General features: G+C 51.9%; 1 protein-coding gene across 4 annotated transcripts in view; it reads right to left on the minus strand.

The window, feature by feature from the left end:
* Window positions 1-1,392: 1,392 nt before the first annotated feature.
* The window catches only part of SMAD3 (SMAD family member 3), a 69,646-nt gene continuing 56,763 nt past the window's right edge, over window positions 1,393-14,275 (minus strand). For 2 of the 4 annotated variants that reach the window (XM_017830282.1, XM_017830281.1), the window contains exons 6-9: window positions 12,861-13,073; window positions 11,419-11,556; window positions 8,924-9,068; window positions 1,393-5,713 (exon numbers count right to left, since the gene is read on the minus strand). In XM_017830282.1, coding sequence (XP_017685771.1) covers window positions 5,590-5,713; window positions 8,924-9,068; window positions 11,419-11,556; window positions 12,861-13,073 — 620 coding nt within the window. In that variant the 3' untranslated portion in view covers window positions 1,393-5,589. The remainder of the gene's footprint in view (window positions 5,714-8,923; window positions 9,069-11,418; window positions 11,557-12,860; window positions 13,074-14,275) is intronic. The other 2 variants (XM_017830285.1, XM_017830283.1) reach the window with 1 other exon arrangement.

Raw genomic sequence — 14,275 nt, forward strand, 5'->3', positions numbered from 1 at the left:
TTTTTTTTTTTTTTGGTGAGGTTTTGAGACTTTTAATTCTTTATTAAACCCGTCCTTTGCTCATTTAAACCTGTTCTGCCCATTTCCAGAGCAGCTGGGAAGCCTGGGATGCTGGAATGCAGGGTCCCTGCAGGTGAGCAGCAGCAGAAGCCCCAGCTGAGCACGGATTTGCTGCCTCTCTCGTGGAGTTTTGGCAGCCCCAGCACAAGGCCTGGCCGAGACCCTTTCTTACCACATCCTTGGAAAAGCGAGTGGAAAAAGTGTTCTCGTAAATCCTGTCAGGAAAAACAGCCCAGAAAAAAGTGAATTCCAGTGAAACCCTCGGAGAGCCACGAGGAGTTCACGGATCACCGTGTGCCTTGGCTCCTTCCCGGGCTCTGCACAATGCCCAGCAGGATGCCAGGGATGTGTCACCGTCCCCCGGGATGGCACCTGACCTGCCCCCCCTCCATCCACAGGCTCTTGGAATCCTGCCTCCAGGAGGGGATGGAGGGGCAGGATCATCCCTGCAGAGACCACAGGCTGCAGGAACCTGTTTAGCAGAGAATAACAGCCAAAAATACAGCCCGGGAGCTCCAGGCAGGGACACTTTTCCACCAGGAACAGAGCACGGCCATGGAGCGGCTGCTCAGGGAGGAGGGGGTGGAATCTCTGCTCCTCGAGGCTTTTCTTCAGGATTTCCTGGCTGAGCACGTGTGTGCAGCACAGCACTGCAGTCCTGAGGCAGGGAGGCACCAGAATTTAGGATCTGCTCCTGACAGGACATGGGACTGAGCAGGGAATGACAAGGGAATGCTGCCCTGCAGCTCCTGAGCTGAGAACAGAGCTCCCCAATTCCCTCAGCTGAGAATAGAGATCCATAATTCCCTGAGCTGAGAACGAGGATCCCCAATTCCCTGAGCTGAGAACGAGGATCCCCAATTCCCTGAGCTGAGAATGGGAATCCCCAATTCCCTGAGCTGAGAACGAGGATCCCCAATTCCCTGAGCTGAGAATGGGAATCCCCAATTCCCAGCCCGAAGGTGGAAGTCCAGCAGCAGTTTGAACACAGGGCAGGGAGGGAATGTTCAGCTACCTCTGACCTTTCCAGCACTTGGACCATAAATCCTTGGAGCACAGAGCTCTGGTGCTGCTCCCCTTTGGATCCTGTTAGTTACAAGAACTAGTTGCAGGGTTTTAATTAATTTTTTATATCTGGCTTTAAATTCTTGAAGAACAAAACCATGACAAGAATGGGGGTCTTACCTGTCACTGAGGTCTCCTGTGCCTTACAACCTCCATTACACAAACCTAGAGGTGCTGCTGTCTCCGAATTCCCTGAGGTTTCCAAACTCCAAACTCAGCCTGTGCCCTCGGATACATTCTTACCACACCCCCATTCGCTCACGAGCCTCAGTTTTCAAATCAAAGTTTATTAAAATGTCAAAAACAGACCTTACAGTTGCAACATGGGAAGGGGAGGGAGTACATGGGACAGGCCTGGAGTAACAAACAGTGAGTAATGCCAGGGCAAAGCGGGAGGAGGCAGGGAGGTACATCAGGAATTCTAACACTAACACAAACATGCTCGGAGGGATCCATCCCAGGGCGCAGCTCCGGCGGGAATGAGCTGGATGTGACCCCCCAGGGACACTGGGTGGGCTCCCCAGTGCTGGAGGGAGCAGAAGATGAACCGACCAGTTCTGGAGTGACAGGTTTTGTCCTTTTAAAGCCTGGAGAGCTTTGGGAAAAGGCCCCTGAGGGAGCCCCGTGTGGGGCTGGAGCACAGCGGGCCCGGGGCTTCACTCACAGGGGTTGTGCCCAGCTCTGACCTCACACCACACACTCCTCATTCCCAGCAATCATCAGGAAGGAACAGATGGAATAGTTAATACTCCGAGTCCTTAACTGCCCTTGCTGTTAAAAATTAAATATTTGATTCATCTGAATACTCAAGAAAGAAAACATAAATACAAAAGCACGTACGTGGTACAAACAAGAGTGAGCTCGACCACACCGCTCCTCCAGGACTCCAGAGGGACTGTTCCTCATCCTAGCTTAGCATATCTGGGGAATTCCATCCTCCCACCTATCCAGTACCTCAGAGAACCAGGAAAAACCTGGATGTTCTGTGACACGGCTGAAGTCCTTCACTGAACCGTGTCCTTCCCCCCTGTGCTTTTCCAGTTAGGAAGCAGCACAAGGCACAGACACCAACACTCACTGCTTGAGATGAGTCCTGAATATCCTTCACCCTGCAAAGGAGTCCTGGGCAGGTTCAACTCCACTGATCCATGAGGGGAGAGGAAACTGGGAGGAACTCAAAGTAACTCAGCCTTTTCCTGGCACGCGGAGGCAGAGCCCCGGGGAAATGAGTTGGATTGGATTTCTCCATCTTTGTACATGTGCACACTGATTCCCGGAGATTAAATCAAATGGACAGCCCTGGATTACTTCTAAGACAAGCTTAACACAAAATGCAAACTGCAATTCCATACATTGACAGGAAAAATAAACCAGCCCAGTCCTGGAATGGCAGAAGGCCATCAGTGGCACCTTCCAGCACCAGGCCCTTTGCAGCCACACCCAGGAAAGGGTCAAAGTTCCTGCCACTGACTCTGCCAGTAACAAAAATGTGTGAAATCCTGGTGGAATAGCCAAGACTGCCAGGAAAGGAGAGGGTATTCCAGGCTGGAGCTGGAATCTGAGCCAGGGCAGGGCTGGGCACATCCCTGTGTGCTACACACCAGTGAAGTTCCAGGAAAAATCAACCCCCAGCAAAGCCACCTGTGCCCCCAGGGCCCCACTGCCTCCAGCAATCCCAGCCCAGTTCCTGCTCCCTGTCCTTGGTGTCTGCAGGAATGGGAACTCAGTTTTTATCCATACAACCACTGAACCACGACAGCAAAGGCAGAGCAGCCACAACATCCCTGGGATCACATCCAGCCCTATCCCTGCGTTTGCCCACAGCTCAGGACCCTCCACTGCACTTCCCAAGGTAACTCTGGCACCCACAAAGCTTTTATGAATTAGTGAGAAGCAAACAAAGGGCAGGAAATTAATACTTTAGTGGAGATAATCTCTGGTTTATCTCACTGCACTGCTGGCCCAGCTCACATTTTCCACTGGAAGTCATTTTACTTAAGGGATGATGAGGGGAGATTAACCAAAGTTTTTATGCATCACCCTGGTTTTCAAAAGGCCTCAATTAATAACAGCCAGCAATTAATTATCCCTTAGCAAGGAGATACAGATCTGGTCCCTGCTGGCAGTGCAGGCTGGCTGAGGAGGTGACTCTCTGTGCAAAATTCATATTAAAACTGGGATTTATTCCCACTCGTGGCCTCTGGGTCAGGCTGGGCTGCTGCACACGCTGTCACCTGTAATCCCTGACTCTGGAATTTCAGGTGCCATTTTTGTTGTTAAAGCACAAGGCACCAGAGTCCAACCTCCTCCAGGATTCTGAGGACAACAACAATTTGTCACTAAAATAAGCAAATAAGACACTCAGAGAGCGGGGGCCATTTTACAGAGCAGACATTTCCCCTCTCTCCCTAAACAGCCAAAAGTCAAACATTTCCACAAAATGCAGGACAAATTTTTGTTTGCAACCAGGTTAGAAACCTGTATGTGAACATAAAGGCTGAATCAAACCACAGTGAGACACAAACCTACTGTGTAAGTGGCTAGAAAATCCTGTTTTATGCAGCTGCTTTTCCTGCCCCAGTCACATCAGACACATTGCAAAGACTAAACCAGTTAAACACCTCAGAAAGCCTCCAGTGCTGGTCCAGGTTGTGCTGCACAGGGAAAGCTCCGGTCAGAACTCTGCAAGAGGATATTCCCAGGTGCTGCATCATCAGGAGCACATCCACCACCCAGAATCTTCCTCAGAACTTCAATTTCAGATATTTAAAAAAGGGAATTCCTTGTTTCTGGAAGAAAACTCTCTAAAAGGTCCCATTTCCAGGAGCAGCAGTGACCCCCGGCCTGTCCCGGTGCCCTCTGAGGGTCTCAGACCCTCTGGCCAAAGGTGGTGGAGTTTGACAAACCAGGAGCTGAGGTTGACACAGAGGCCTCCCAGGAACAAGGACACTGGGAAAGCAGGTCCATGGAAACTCCTGGGATGTGATTCCAAGCAGCTCCCCCTGGGATCAGGGCACTTCAGCCCTGCCCGTGTTCACACCTGGGAGCTCAGTTTGCAGGATTAAAGCCTCGACACAAACCAGCCCAAAGCCCAGCCTAGACAGTCCTTCCCACAGCCACATCCAGCTGCTGGGTTTGTCTTCCATATAGAAAATAATAATTAAAAAAAAAAAAACAAGAAAAAAAAGATTTCCATAGGAAACTGATTCTCACTTTCTCCCCTCCCCCTCGAACATTTTGGCACAAATGTGTAAGATATTCACTGCAGGTACAAAGAAACACAGAGCTGGACAGCACTGACAAAGTCAGGAGACTTATTTGGCAAATGTGAACCATAAAAACAAGTGCTAAGGGTTTGGTTTTTTTTTCCAGTTGTGGAAGTTGTTTGCCATGACAGTTGCTGCAGGGAAAAAAAAATATTAAACAGTCTGGAGCATGTATGTTTAAAATGAACATTTTATAATACAAGTAAATACACACTCTCCCCAGTTCTCCAGGCAAAAACACATCTCGGAGCATTTCCATCAGCTGGAATCAGTTGTCAGCAGAGGGGCTGGGCTGAGCTGTCCAGGCTGTCCCAGGGGATGCCCCACCCTGGGGTGTGTTCTGCTCATGGCAGTGAGAGCCTGGGCACTGCCAGCCCTGTCCCACCTGGACACTGATCCCACGGAGCCCCTCCGGCTTCAGGAGAGGCAACACCATCCAACAGAGTGAGAGAACAACACAAACTTGCTGGAGTTAATGCAAACAGACAAAGGTTTAACCACTCCAGAGCTCCCCACAGACCACTGTCCATCTGGGAGCAGCTCCAGTCAAAAGTCGCTGCAGCAACATCAGGAAGAGCCTTAAATTTGGCTTTTTGCTTCCTGTCAATCCAGTCTGACCCCCGAGGCCTCGGCTGCATCCCAAGGCTCTGCCTCCTCGGGGGCAGTGTGGGAAATGCCTTCCTTTTAGGAACATCACTGGAGGAATGTGTTCCTTTGGGTGCTTTAAATGCTTCCTCTCCTCCCTGCTGCTGCAATTCCAGGTGTGGATCAGGTGGATGACGTGGGAACGCAGGAGCAGGAGTCATCCCAGAGCAGGAGTCATCCCACAGCGGGACACGGCCTGGAGTTGTGTGAGGCAGAGGGAAAGTTTCCTCGGAGCTGTGGTGGCTCCTGTGTGCTCACACAGAGGGGGAGGCACAGCACTATCCAGTCCTTTATCAGGATAAACTCCAGCTCCAAATTCCAACCGCAACGGGAGCATCCCAACCAAAGTGCCGACGGTTTCAGTGGAAGTGGCTTAAACAGGGTGTTTAAAAAAACAACAAAACGAAGAAAACCCACCTTTTTTCTCTTTTTTTTTTTTTTTTAAAGAGCAGATTGTTTTTTTCTTTATCAACTTGAATAACTGGGAATTTGTTTGACTATGTTTTTTGCTACGGGTTTTCCGGAGTCTTTGTTCCCCCCAGGAGGAGTTTCCTTAGGAGACACTGGAGCAGCGGATGCTGGGGGAGCCCATCTGGGTGAGGACCTTGTCCAGCCACTGCAAGGGGCCGTTGAGGTGCAGCTCGATCCAGCAGGGAGTGCTGGTCACTGTCTGCCTCCTGCCAGGGGACACAGGACACAAGGACACAAATGACTGACAGAACCTGACACATGGGGAAGGTTTTACAGCTCCTGAATGTTCCTTCCCGCTTAGTCCTGCACGGGGCCCAGGGGAGGGCTCTGCTCTGGAACAGCTCCTGGCCTGTGCTGCTCTCACTTCTTTTAGAAACCCACCTTGTCCCTTTATGTTTGTTATGATCCCACAGGAGCAACTCTCTATGGAACCTGTCCACTGCTCAGATTCCTGGGAGCAGGCAGGTGGTTCCCTGAAGGGAAAGGAAGGTGTTCATCTCAGCAAAATCCTTCAGTTTGATTTTCCAGACCCTTCTTAACGGGACAGTGAGGGGAGTGTTCACCAAACAGGTTCAGTTTCCCTGTGTCCAAGACAAGGACATTCCCTTTTTACCAGATCTTTGGGTTTTAGCAGAGTGTGGAAGTGCTGGAGGGAGATCACCCTGAGCCCTTCAGACTCCTCCCCACAGCCCTGGGTGTGCCCAGACTCCCTGTGCATGGCCCTGTCCTGCTCTCCTCTCTGTTATCCCATGGCAGACCCCATGGAGTGTCCCCAGATGGTAAAGCAGGAAGAGATGGGGAGGACAGGAAGGGAAGAAAGGCCAAGGCACAGGGCAAGGGGCTCTCCCCCCTCTGCCCAGGCACAGCCCAAGTCTTGTTGCAGGCAGAGAGGCAGGGACAGCTGCTGTGGAGGAGGGAGAAACAAGAGAAACAGCCTTGTTTTACACCCTCCTTTCCCACAGAAGCTGTCCTTGGAATCTGGTGGTGGGAGGGAGAACTCAGAGCCCGTGGGGCCCAGGGAGAAATGGCTGGTGAAAGGGGGACCCTGAGCTCGGGGGGCTGCCCTGAGCTCCCACCACCATCCGGCTCTCTGTGCTCCCCCTGCATCCCTATCCCTGTGCTCCCCCTCCATCCCTGTCCCTGTGCTCCCCCCCCTCCATCCCTGTCCCTTGTGCTCCCCCCCCTCCATCCCTGTCCCTTGTGCTCCCCCTCCATCCCTGCCCTCTCTGCTCCCCCTCCATCGTGGGTGTCTGGGCCTGGCTGGAGCCCTGCAGTGATTCCCTGGGGAATGGTTTGTCCAGGGGTGTCTCGTGGGCTGTTTGGGCAGCAGGAAGGGGGAGCAGAGCACCCCTGGCTCTGCCAACTCCCGGGAAGCACACAAAGCTCTCAGATCCCAGGAAAACCGTCTCCCTTCACCCTGAGCACTCCCCTTGCTGCCTGATCCCAGCCTGGCACCGAGCAGTCCAACAACTGTTCCCAACAGCTCCCAACAAAACCTCACACTCCTGCCCTCTCCAAGTCTCTCCCACTAAACTTCATCCTGTCCTCCCACCAAGGGAACACCACATTGGCTCCAGCCTTTTGGAAAGGCAAACCCTCAAAGCTCTCTGTGCCTTCAGCTTCCTCCACTGGGCTCCCACTGAACCTCTGTATCCCAGGCTGCTCATGGAATTGGCTTCTCCCCTCTTCCCTCCCCCAAATCCCTGGCACACACGAGTCTGAACACCCCCCACCAGACTGCTGGGAAGGCTGAACCAGGAACCAGGGAACAGAGTCCTGGATGCTGCTCCCTCAGGAACACCTCCATGCCTGAGCCAGCTCAGCACCCACCCGTGCTCTGGCAAAGGCAGCCAGAGGGAGGATCTGGAGGCAGGGAAAGGCGGGAGCAGCTCCGGGGGGAGCGCAGGGCTCGGGGCCTCCCGTCCCCAGCGAGATCCCAACTTTCCGTAAGTGACGGAGCTCAGCTGGATCTCATTCCCTGCCCTGGCTCAGAGCCAGCCCTCACCCCCAGGCAGGACCATTTCAAAACAAAATGGACTCCAAACATCTGGAGAAATGAGAAAGTGGGAGCGGAACGTGCCGGGCTCAGGCTCCGGCTGATCCCGGGCTGATCCCGGGGCTGATCCTGAGGCTGATCCCGGGGCTGATCCCGGGGCATCTCCCTGCCCACCACGGGCCATGGGGAGCAGCAGGACACGGCCTCAGCAAGGCAGGGACTCCCCCAGACTTTCAAATCAAAGGAGACACAGGCAATCTTTCCAGATCACTTTTGGCTTAAATCCTCACCAGCTTTCTCTCTCATAAAACAACGTTCATTTTCCAAGGAATTCCGTCTCCCCTGCTTGTCCCATCAAACCCTGACTTCACTCCTTTGGGTGTTTGCTCCCTGTCTCAGAGGGGTGGCAGCAGCCCAAGCCATGGAATACTCTGTTGCCCACACCATCCCTTCTGGCCCTGTGTGCTCAGAGTAACCACATCACCCATCCCAAACATCAGGCCCAATGCACCTCCTTATTTATCTTCAGTTTTCACTGGGAAAAACAGGGATCCTGTTTCTCCCACATTTAAGCCCTTGCCCTGTGACAAGCCCTAAGGAAAGGAGCAGGAGATTTAACTGTAATTTTGCAGCAGCTCAAACAGTTCTTTCAAACAGAAATTTTCAAGCCAATCATCTGCTTTGGTTTAATCCCATCAGTCCCTGGTAAAAGAAGCATTAAACCCAACCTGTAGGAAGCACCCACACCCACATTGGATGTACTTCCACAAGGGCCTGGAGGGACAGGACACAGGGAATGGCTTCCCATGGCCAGAGGGCAGGGATAGATGGGATATTGAGAAGGAATTGTTCCCTGTGAGGCTGGGGAGGCCCTGGCACGGGTTGCCCAGAGAAGCTGTGGCTGCCCCTGGATCCCTGGAAGTGTCCAAGGCCAGGTTGGAAGAACTTGGAGCAACTTGGGCTGGTGGAAGGTGTCCCTGCCCATGGCAGGGGGTGGAACTGGATGAGCTTTAAGGTCCTTTCCCACCCAAACCATTCCATGATTCTATGATTCTCTGGTCCTGTCTTAATCCTAACACACTCAAACCATCAAAGAAACATCAAATTTTAAGAAAAAAAACCTGTAGGAGTCCCCTCCCTGGCCCACTTGGATTTATCTGCTGTGCTTCAGGTAAAGCTCCTGGTTTGTACCAGACACTTGTGGTGCTCCAGGTGCACCCCACGAGGTGTGTTTGGCACAAATAGGATGGGAAAAACAAGAGGTGAGATCAACTCCCAGCAGCTACAACCCGGACAGTGGGCTGATTCCCACCCTTCAAATGGGAATAAGGGCTTTGCAGGACCCTCCTAGGCTGGGAATTACAGGAGTGGAAGGCAAGCACAGACACACACAGAGCCAAGTTTCCTCCCAAAGCCTGACCTGTACTCTGCTCCCCAGCCCTTGACGAAGCTCATCCTGATGGTGCACATCCTGGTCAGCTGGTACACGGCCTCGAAGCCCTGGTTCACTGACTGAGCCAGCAGAGCAGCAAATTCCTGGTTGTTGAAGATCTTCAAGTTGCACCCTGTGAGAGGAGAACAGGACAAGGACCAGGCATCAGTGTAATGAGAGTGAGAAATCCATCCCTTCCTGACCCCATCCCTTCCCCCCATCCCTTCCCGAACCCATCCCCTCCCCAGGGTGGCAAGGAGCTCCAGGCTGCTCTGCCACTACCTCAGAGCTGCTCTGCCACCACCTCAGAGCACGTGGTGCCACACCCAGGTTGTTCAAACACAGCGTTTCAGAGGAAGGGATGGAGGGTGACACACTTTCACAGCTCATCTGCTGGAAAGGGAGCAGGACAAGGACAGGGAATGCTGGATGCTGGTGCCCACACAGCAGGTTGTGATGGGTGAGACCAGACCTGGGTCCTCCTGTGGAACCTCCTTGTCTCTCCTGTACAGTTTTCCCTCACGTTGTGGTTGAAAGCCCAGCTGTGACTGTAAGGTTTGATCACAGTGATCACTGCAGGGCCTGAGGGGGAGGAATGCACAGGATAAAATCAGGAGCTCCCTGGGGCTGGATTTCCATGGGGTCTGTCAGTAGGATGGAGAAGTTCTGAAGTGAAACCATCCTGCCAAGGCAGGAAGCAGCTCTGAGGGTTCAAAAGGCTGGTGGGGCTGGTGGCAGAGCTGCTCCTGCTCAAATCCTCTCTGCCATTTCACCAGCAGGTGCCAAAGACTTTCCTTTTAAAACTGGAGCTCTTCTCCCCAGTGTTTAGTCCCAGCTAAAAGACTGGAAACAGCTTATTTGACTGCCCTTAGGGGATAAAGGTGAAATAAAAAATCACATCCTTCGTAGTTTAAATAAATTAATAAATGCATCACTCTTGAAAAAAAGTGCTGCTGCTCTTCCTTTCTCCCAGCTAACCACAAACAAGTTAAACTCCCAAACTTGGCACACAGCTGCTGCTCATGTGGGATTACACATGGGCCAAGGCTGAAAAACAACCTTTTGCACTGGGATGAATTGTACTTTTCTAAAAATCCCTCGTGAGCCTCCTCTCTGGGGCTGCTCTCACCTTGCCATCAGCTTTGGGTCGAGCTGTGTGGAGCAAAGTGTGACCCCAGGCAGCTGCAGGAACCACTGCTGGGCCCTGCAAAAGCACAGCCCAGGGGGCAGGAGCCTGGCAGGGGTTTGAGGGGAAGCAAAGCAGAGGTTGGAAGGGTGAGAGCACCAGGGCACAGAGAAAGAGCACCAGTTTTGGTGAGGATCCCAGTGCCAGGCTGCCCAGAGCTCAGCAGAGGCTGGGAATGGGTCTCTCCACGAGGAGGATCGGGAATGACTCGATCTTGGCAACGAGGGAGTGAAGAAACCGCTTCGAACTCAGCAGAGATTCGAGGATGAGCTGAGAAGGCAGCCAAGGACTGTGGTGAAAGTGGGGAGAGCTGGTGGCCAAAAAATGCTCCTCAGCTGGATGGAGAGAGGAAATGGGGGCGGGTTGGGCCTGCAGATGTTGACTCCAGCCAGGGTGGACTCTTGTGATGTGGCTGGAGAATTAAGTCATGTTTGCAACACTGGCAGCTGCTTCCCAAACATCTGAGAAAGGAAACCCATTCAGAGGGGCCAGAGCCTGCAGCGTGTGGGTCTCCTCTCAAAAGAACAGCAATCTTTAGTCAAATATTTCTGAACAAAGAAGTCCTTTTTTTTTTTTTAAATATATATACACTTTTAACTGTAAAAAATCAGCTTTGGTAAGCCCAGCTAAATAATCTGCAGAAAGTGGAGCTGTGGGGGACAATCCTTCCCAGAGGGGATCTTGGGCAAGGTGGAGCTGTGGGGGACAATCCTTCCCTGAAGGGATCCTACAGGAGGTGGAGCTGTGGGGAACACCCCTTCCCCGGGGGAAACCTGCAGAAGGTGGAGCTGTGGGGACACCCCTTCCCTGGGGATATCCTGGCCATCCCTTCACTGCAGATATCCTGCAGAAGGTGGAGCTTTGGGGCCATCCCTTCCCTGGGGGGATCTTGGGGAAGGTGGAGCTGTGGGGACACCCCTTCCCTGGAGATATCCTGGCCATCCCTTCCCTGCAGATATCCTGCAGAAGGTGGAGCTTTGGGGCCATCCCTTCCCTGGGGGAATCTTGGGGAAGGTGGAGCTGTGGGGACACCCCTTCCCTGGAGATATCCTGCAGAAGGTGGAGCTGTGGGGCCATCCCTTACCTGGGGATATCCTGCAGAAGGTGGAGCTTTGGGGACATCCCTTCCCTGGAGGGATCCTGCAGAAGGTGAAGCTGTGGGGGACACCCCTTACCTGAGGGGATCCTATAGAAGGCGGAGCTGTGGGGGACAATCCTTCCCTAGGGGGATCTTGGAGAAGGTGGGGGCCATCCCTTCCCTGGGGAGATCCTGCAGCAGGTGGGGGCCATCCCTTACCTGGGGGGATCTTGCAGACAGTGGCAGGGTGCCAGCCGTAGCGCTGGTTGCAGTTGGGGGACTGCACGAAGATGGCACTGTCACTGAGGCACTCGGCAAACACCTCCCCGCCGATGTAGTAGAGCCTGACTCCTCTTCCTGGGAAACACAGGGCACAGGGGACCATCAGATGAGACAGAAATCACCTCCAAAACCTGCTCCAAGAGCTGGCAGAGACTTAGGAACCCTCAGCATGAGGCAGCTCTGGAGCACCCCCACGATGGGTGATGGAAAATCCACCCCGGTGGACGCGCCAATGAATTGATCCGTGAGTGAGGAGAGCTGAGGGAGGCAGGAACCAATTTATAAAGCCAGAATTTCAACTCCAGCCCCCCCTGCCAGTCCCAGACATTCCCCACCTGCCCAGAGCTCCCTCCAAACACACCCTGATATTTTCCATGCTGAGGTTCTATCAGTCAACACGTGGTTTTCAGCCCCTTTCTCAAAGTCATCCCAGCTGGACAAATAAGCTTGGTTGCTTATTTAGTGATTTGGTAATAAATTATACAACATTTTCAACTCACTGCCTGTTGTTTGAGATGATGTTTTTTACAAGGACAAACACACATCTCCTGTAGGTGTTTTCACAAATCATTAAAATCTCAGTTAATAAAGAAACAAAGGGCAGGAATCCACTTTGGCTGCTCAAATAAACATTTGCTGCGGTCTTACACTCCTAGTTCAATATCTTGCTTTCATCCTTCCACAGAGCATAAGGAGCCTGATTTAACATCTGGATTTAAAACCTGATTTCAGAATCTTGGTGGGTTTTTGGTGGTTGTTTTTAGTGCTAGAAATCATACTTGAAACAAGTGTGGAAAGATCCTCCTGCACAAGGGGGAGGATTCTCCTGTTGCTCAGGAAAGGGGAGCAAAATTAGGACAAAAATCAGGTTCAGTTTTGATAGAAGTCAGGAGGAAACAGCAAAGAAAAAGAAATTTGGCCTTTTAGTAAAATTGCACGAATTTGGGATATTCTATTTAGCCCAAGTTTAACTGAAAACAAATTGAATGTCACCCTGCAGGATAAGCAGGAAAAGTGGAAATTGAGATGACAACCGAGGAACTAAGTCTCTGTTTATAAAAGGTCAGTCAGAAAATCAAATAGTGCAGGAGGGAAAAGGAATACACACAGTTATCCCTATCCCTGACATCCACCTAAGTACCCAGGAATTCTGTCTCTATTCCATGCACCAATTTTAATGTTCCTTGGGCGTGGTTTTTTATGACTATTAGATGAAAAAACCACAACTAGTGTTGCCTTATGGAAGACCAGCCTCCTAAAGCTCCATGGATTTTCCAACACCAGTGTTCCAAATCTTCCCAGCTTCGTGCCAATTAGCTAATCGAAGGGATCCACGTGCAGGTCTCCCCCCTCCACCTCGGGAAGGCGGCGGGAATTACCGATGTGTCGCCTCGTGAGCTCCACGGCGGCGTTCCTGTTCACGTTGGAGAGCAAACCCAGGCAGAAACGCTCGGAATTCGACGGGTCAGTGAATCCATCCACGGTCATGGAGGGCTGGGAGGCGTGGAAAGTCTCTCCCACCCTCTGGTTGAGCTCGTAGTAGGAGATGGAGCACCAGAAGGCCGGCTCGCAGTAGGTGACGGGCTGCAGGTCTGCAGGAAACACAAACCCAAGTGACTGCCAGGCCCTCAGGAGGGGATGGAAAAACAGGGATTGGGGGAGATGTTGTCCTGCTTCGTTCCTCAGGCTCACTTTAACCCAACTTTAATTACTTGATGGGTTTTAATGGGCTGCAGCCAAAAGGTGACGTCACCCCCCCCTCGAGCTTTTGGCCCGTGGAAGGATCACAAACAGCCAAGGGTTGGTCACTTGGCAAGGGGGGTGGCACTGCAGCACCTCCAGACTGGGGAAAATTCAAAAAATAAACTTAGCTTTACTAGGAAAGGGGAATGTGGGATCACTTTTAGGCAGCCCAAAAGGAGAGAAAAAGAAGGAATAGAAAAACTTGGAAAGAGCAGAGCACAAACCTGCTCTCAACAGCACAGGTCTCCGAACCCTAAATCTGTGCACGCACAGCCAGCAAGCCCAGCTTTCCCTCTGACTGACTCTGGCACTGATGAAACCAGTAGAGCTGTCTGAAATATGCCCCAAATTGTGTGTAACACTGGCATTAAAGTGACTTAAAAATGAGAATTAAATGAAATAGAAAATTAGAATTAAATTATAAAATAAAAATCTCAGTGCTCTTGATCTCAAAGCAGCCAAAGCAAATCCATTCCCCAGTAAGATGATGGCACATCTCATTCATTGGGGTTCTGGTTTCACTCAGCCCTTGGACCAAAGCAAAGGGACCCAAGTTGATGAGCAGAGTGAGGCATTTTCAGGAGGACAACACTTCACACCCCAGCAAGGTGGGACAGTCAAATGCCATGGAATGATTTAACTGCTCCCAGTGAAGCCGAGGAAATTCCAGCAGAGGAAGGCTCAAGTCAAATTTCTTGGAAAAGCAGCTCTAGAAGGTGCCCAGTCCTGCTGTGAGCCAAGACTGCTGAGCAGGGGAAGTGAAAAGCAGACTAAGGTAATTCCTAAGTGCTATTCCCCACATCCAGTGCAAGAGAAGAATTCCCTCCAGTCCTCCCCCCAAGTTATCACTTCATTCCCATCCATTCAAGTGGTGCTGAGAGGCAGCACAGAGCAGCTTCCCATCTGGCCAAGGAGTTAACAGGGAGCAGCAAAGCCCAGCTTTTTCCAGAGGCTTTCCCATCTGCTGCTCCTGCACCACTCACACCAATCTGGGGCTTAAGAGATCAGCTCCCAGACAATCCAAGGCAGGTTTTTCCCATCCCAGCCTCCT

This window comes from Lepidothrix coronata, unplaced genomic scaffold, assembly GCF_001604755.1.
Source record: "Lepidothrix coronata isolate B3197 unplaced genomic scaffold, Lepidothrix_coronata-1.0 Scaffold176, whole genome shotgun sequence".
NCBI classification, from domain to species: Eukaryota; Metazoa; Chordata; class Aves; order Passeriformes; family Pipridae; genus Lepidothrix; species Lepidothrix coronata.